This window comes from Micropterus dolomieu, unplaced genomic scaffold (genome assembly GCF_021292245.1).
Source record: "Micropterus dolomieu isolate WLL.071019.BEF.003 ecotype Adirondacks unplaced genomic scaffold, ASM2129224v1 contig_13133, whole genome shotgun sequence".
Taxonomy (NCBI): domain Eukaryota; kingdom Metazoa; phylum Chordata; class Actinopteri; order Centrarchiformes; family Centrarchidae; genus Micropterus; species Micropterus dolomieu.
Genome location: NW_025742119.1, coordinates 1 through 5,291, shown reverse-complemented (window position 1 = coordinate 5,291; position 5,291 = coordinate 1). Strand labels below are relative to the sequence as shown.

The 5,291-nt window shown below is 41.4% G+C and overlaps 1 protein-coding gene across 1 annotated transcript; it reads right to left on the bottom strand.

Moving 5' to 3' along the window:
• Nucleotides 1–451: 451 nt before the first annotated feature.
• Nucleotides 452–5,284, bottom strand: LOC123966311 (zinc finger protein 239-like). The gene is made up of 2 exons (XM_046042496.1): nt 5,042–5,284; nt 452–1,563 (listed from the first exon to the last, which is right to left on the bottom strand). Exons 1-2 carry the CDS (start codon nt 5,108–5,110, stop codon nt 694–696), a joined length of 939 nt encoding a protein of 312 aa, XP_045898452.1. The 5' UTR covers nt 5,111–5,284; the 3' UTR covers nt 452–693.
• Between the last annotated feature and the right edge of the window lie 7 nt (nt 5,285–5,291).

The window sequence follows — 5,291 nt, the reverse complement described above, 5'->3', positions numbered from 1 at the left end:
CTCTACCTTTGCTGTCTGTACCTCTGTGTGTATATTGTGTAGGCTGCTCACCCATATCTATCTTGCACAGGGTCATTGTATTAACAAAATATAAAATCTTGATAATACATTATAATTACTTTTTTTTTTAACATATGGGCATCATGATATTTTTTATTTATTTTTTATTATTTCGTCATCCGTTTGATCCATTTGTTGCAACTACATCACAGCAATATGTTCAGTTTGTGTTCATACAGCTGTAGTAATGGCAGGTTGTTTATTTATGCTGTTGCATTGTCGAGTGTGGAAAACTTGTGCGAGTAGTCCAGCGGTCAAATTGAAAATTTGCATTGTGTGTAAAACCGGAGTAACAACAACAAACATCTGTTTCCTTTCTTCTGATTTTATCTGTGTAGTCAAATATTAAAAAATGATGTATTTAACATAGCATTACACACTGATAGCATTACACCCCTAGTTGCTCCAGAAGCGTGCAACCTCTGACATATATAGCAGTTGTAAGCGTAAGTTATAAGCTTTGGCTAACTGCGTCAGCTACATGCTAATGTAACGTAGAAAATATCTAGATAATATCTACACCGCAACCTCTGTGGCAGCTATGCTGAGTGGTACTCTAGTCTTTCACTCTCTTGCACGGGACACAGGGAGGATAAGCATGAGGAAACGGCTAACTTGACTTTAAAAAAGAATTCACAACGATGTGGTGTGAATGAGTTTGTGGCTTCTAAGTGTACGACGCTCTTTAAACGCTTTCCCACATTGGTCACAGCTGTACGGTTTCTCTCCAGTGTGAACACGTCGGTGGGCTTTTAGGTTACCTGATTGAGCAAAACTTTTCCCACATTGTTCACACCAGTACGGTTTCTCTCCAGTGTGAACACGGCGGTGGACTTCTAACTTATCAGCCCCACGGAAAGTTTTCCCACATTGTTCACACCAATACGGCTTTTCTCCAGTGTGAAGACGTCTGTGTTTTTCTAACTTATCAAACCGACCGAAAGTTTTCCCACATTGTTCACACCAGTAGGGTTTCTCTCCAGTGTGAACACGTCTGTGTTTGTTAATGTGATCTGATCGAGTGAAAGCCTTTCCACATATGTCACAGCAATATGGTTTCTCTCCAGTGTGAACACGTTGGTGGCTTTTTAGGTGGCCTGTTGTACTGAAAGCTTTCCCACACTGGTCACAGCTGTATGGTTTCTCTCCAGTGTGAACACGTTGGTGGATTTTAAGTTGACCTGGTTGAGTGAAAGCTTTTCCACACTGGTCACAGCGGTGCGCTTTTTCTCCAGTGTGAACACGTAGGTGGATTTTCAGTTGACCTGATGTAGTGAAAGCTTTCTCACACTGGTCACAGCTGTGCGCTTTTTCTCCAGTGTGAACACGTAGGTGGATTTTAAGTTGACCAGATGTAGCGAAAGCTTTCTCACACTGGTCACAGCTGTACAGTTTCTCTCCGGTGTGAAGTCTCTGATGAATCTTTAAATATCCAGATGTTGTGAAGGATTTGTCACAGTGCTGACAGCGGTGACATTTGAGTCTATGTCTTCCTCTCTGTTTCTATATCAACAGACAGACATACAGAAAGAAAGACAGTGAGTGAGATGTCATGGTGGAGCGAGCTATCTAGAACCATAAAACAACATTTAGAGCATGTCTGTGTTCGACATTGCATACCAACATACTGCCTACTACTCAGTCAGTATTCACTGCATAATGCGTACAAAATGAACAATTAGTATACTATAGAGGTGCTCCAATCAGGATTTTTTGGGCCAATCACAGATTGCTGAAAGCAGTATCGACCGATCTATTTAAAGCCTATTATTTATCATGTAGCATTATACAGTATACTGTATATTTATTTAATTAGTCAAAAAAACAATTTATTAAGCATTAAAATTAACAGATATTAAAGCATCATGAAATGACAACTGTTTATTTATTGCCAGGAAATATGGGCAACAAATTCCACCCCCTCTGACTTAAACCATAGAAGCCTTTGCCTGGTTACTGTGGAAATCTTATAGCTTGACAATTATAGCTTTCCCCTGGAATAAACTACAAAAACAGAATAAACAGCATCTTCATAAATTTACTTCAATTATAAAAACTGCAACAAAAGGCTGTAGCCCAAATATGTAGGAGACAAAGGAGCACAGGCATCATGAGTCGAAGATGAACTCTGAGGTAGCTGTTTTTTGTTCTGGAAAGCTCTGGCAGGTTCTGTGGGTTTTAGGGGGGAGAGAGAGGAGAGAGGAGTCACAACTGTCATCATTGAGATCTGAAAATAAGGGACATTTAAATAAAAGTCTCTCTCTCTCTCTGTATCAATTTGTGCACTTCCATACTTGTACTTACTATTTTGAGTGCATTCACACCGAGAAGTATGGTCAGTTGTCTTATGTCTATGTGTTTTCGCACAGACTTCACAGACTAGACTTAACTTACATTAAGATATTTTATGCACGGACCAGGTAAAGCTGCAGTGAACACACAGGGTGCAGATGTTGGTTTAAGTTGTTTGATAGGCTGCGTCATTAATAAGCCACCGTGAGAATGGGTTTTCATGAAATAATAGAGTTGTTTCTCTGCAAAATGTGCAAAAAAAATCATTCAGATTAATATAGTGAAGAAACATAAATAAAATGTTTTTCCTGAGCAAAATGTGTGTCACTACTTAAGGCAAACAAATGCATGTTGTCAGTTCTTATAATAAGGGCCTGAGCATAAAACATGCAAGGACCCTTTTGGAACTGATGGAATTTTTTTTCTCTTCTGCAAAGTGAGCTGATTTTTGGAGGCCTAAACATGTTTAAACTTTGCACATAACTCAGGAGGGGCGGAAAATTTAATATTTTATAGGTCTCGCACATGGCTGTGGCAAAATGGCAGCCCCCAGCCAAAAGTTTTACCTACGTGTACAAAATTTCTATGGATTATGTATTAGGTCCAGACATACAAAAACGCCTCTTGGAGCAATGCCCCACACCAATCAGAAAGTCGATTTTGGATTTAATGGTAATTTTACACACTTCGTACTTTAACGACATCCTCCAAGAGAATTAATTTGATAAACTTTAAATTTTCGCTGTGTACTCTAAACCCATTGCTGATTGAAAGTTGTCCAAATGGTGAGTTTTCATCCACAAGTGTGCCCGTGGCTGGCGTCGAAAATCAACGATTCGCTACGAAATAGGAAGTTGTTATAACTTCAATATACATTGGTATCAAATTTGATATGGATAATAAGTGTCCCACCCTGAACACAATCACATGCTGTGATGACGTCCACATTAACAAAAAAGCATCTTGGAGCCATTGCCTAAACCCAACAATCAGTGTTTCCCACAGGATATTAAGAGACTATAGTGGGTGGACCTCGGACCTTCTTGGGGGGTCTTGGGGGTTTCTGTCTCTCGTTTGTGAGTTAAGCTAGCCACACCTAAATTTGGAGTGCACACATATTTAAGACATGAATGGTAATAATGGTAATGGTAAATCCAATGAAATGGACCAGCTCGCGTTGACAGGCAGGTTAGCGACTTTATCCTGTCATTTTCTCTCTTTACAAAGAGAAGTGTTGCAGTATGAGTAGGGCTGGGTATCGTTCAAAGATTTTCAAATCCTACGGACAATGAAAAGTTGTGCCATCTGTGAGTTCTCTGTGTGGCGTCCAAAATCGATGAGTTGCCGTGAAACTGGAAGTTGTTATAACTTCAGTGTGCATGCTCATATCTGCACCAAACAGTACTTGTAGGATGAGAGTCCCACCCTGAGCACATCCATATGCCAACAAAAACACAATGTCATAGCGTCACCTGCTGGCAACAGGAAGTTGTACGCCGTCATGTACTACTCCAAACATATTTGCCTCACCTGCTTCAAAATAGTCCCAGAACAGCCTTAACACATTGATGATTCTATGTTGTGAATCTTGTGAGTTTTCGGATGGCAGCGTGTCGTCAAAGTTCAACGCAAAACAACAGAGTGGCATTAGTCACAATGGAAGTCAATGCAGCCGGTACAGAAACTCATAATGGCTGAAATAAAGAAAACATGGTCTGACATGTCAACAAAGAGGGAAAAGAGTTTCTTTGATACAGAAATGAAGGTGTTTGTGAGACGGAAGTCAGAAAGCATTATTGTTTGATGCATAAAATTCAGAGAGTTTAACAGAATTACATAAACAAAGTCGCTGGAAGTTTACACCAAAGATTCACAACATTACGACTTTAAACTACTTGCAGAAGAACTGTGGTCTGCAACATTAAAACCTGCCAGTTTAGTCCACTGTGACTGATGAGATGTGTATTTTTTTTTTCCCCGTCAGCTACATGTGGTGGAGCTCCGTGCTGCCTTCGTGGGAACGGGAAGTCAGAGTATCATCTGTACAATTTTAACCACATCTAGAAAATTGACGCCGTCTTTCTTGGTATTACTGTGGAAAAGTGTTTAATTCTCTGAGGAATACACCGTGAACAGCTTGTCTTGAACGACAGAGCTTTCACCATTGCAGCCCGCTCCCTATGAAACTCCTTACCCATACACATCCTAGATTGCAGCGACATGGACTCTTTCAAAGCACTTATCAAAACCCACCTTTATAGTTAACAGATTAGCTAGTTTAGACCAAAACAAATTGTGATTTCATGACAGAGATTCAAGCAGTCTATCCCAAAACAAGCAACAGTGAAGGTTAACAAGAAATCCTCCTCACAGATCAATCAGACGGATCATTGTTTGTTCTGCGCGCTTCGCCATGACACGTGCAGCACCGCGCATGCGCCACGCGGGAAAATGCCGACAGTCACAGCACAAAGAAAAGAGAAACGCTCGTGAGTTTTTCTTTCAGCTTCCTCTCTTCAAGATGAAAACAGGAATCACGGAGACACTTTGGAAATCAAACCACGTCAACACAAACCCTGGAGCTGGTTTTCAGGCTCTGATCTCTAACAACAGAATGAACGGATGATACACGGACCCTCGAGACTCTTCCTCGTGTCTTTAGTCTCGTGATGAAGTCATGAACACTGACCTGAACATCGGTGCTATCAGAGCACGAGGCTGCTGTTTGGCTCCTGCGGTCCGGGTTCTGGTTCTCCATCGTCCTGCAGGTCTCCGCTGTGACTGGTGGACCGTGTTGTCCTGGACTGAGTCTGGATTCTGGTCTCGGAGCTCTTCAGGCTGAGATACAGGAGCGCTGCGGGATCCCGCGGAGTGTTCTCGCGATGTCACGGCGTCTCGCCCCGCCCCTTAGTTACTGTCGCTAAGGCCGTTTAGAAACA

Excerpts from the sequence above, each read along its gene's own strand:
- LOC123966311 (XM_046042496.1), bottom strand. The coding sequence starts at position 5,110 with ATGGAGAACCAGAACCCGGACCGCAGGAGCCAAACAGCAGCCTCGTGC. Across the intron at positions 1,564-5,041 it reads CTGATAGCACCGATGTTCAG|AAACAGAGAGGAAGACATAG; the intron begins GTCAGTGTTCAT and ends CTGTTGATATAG.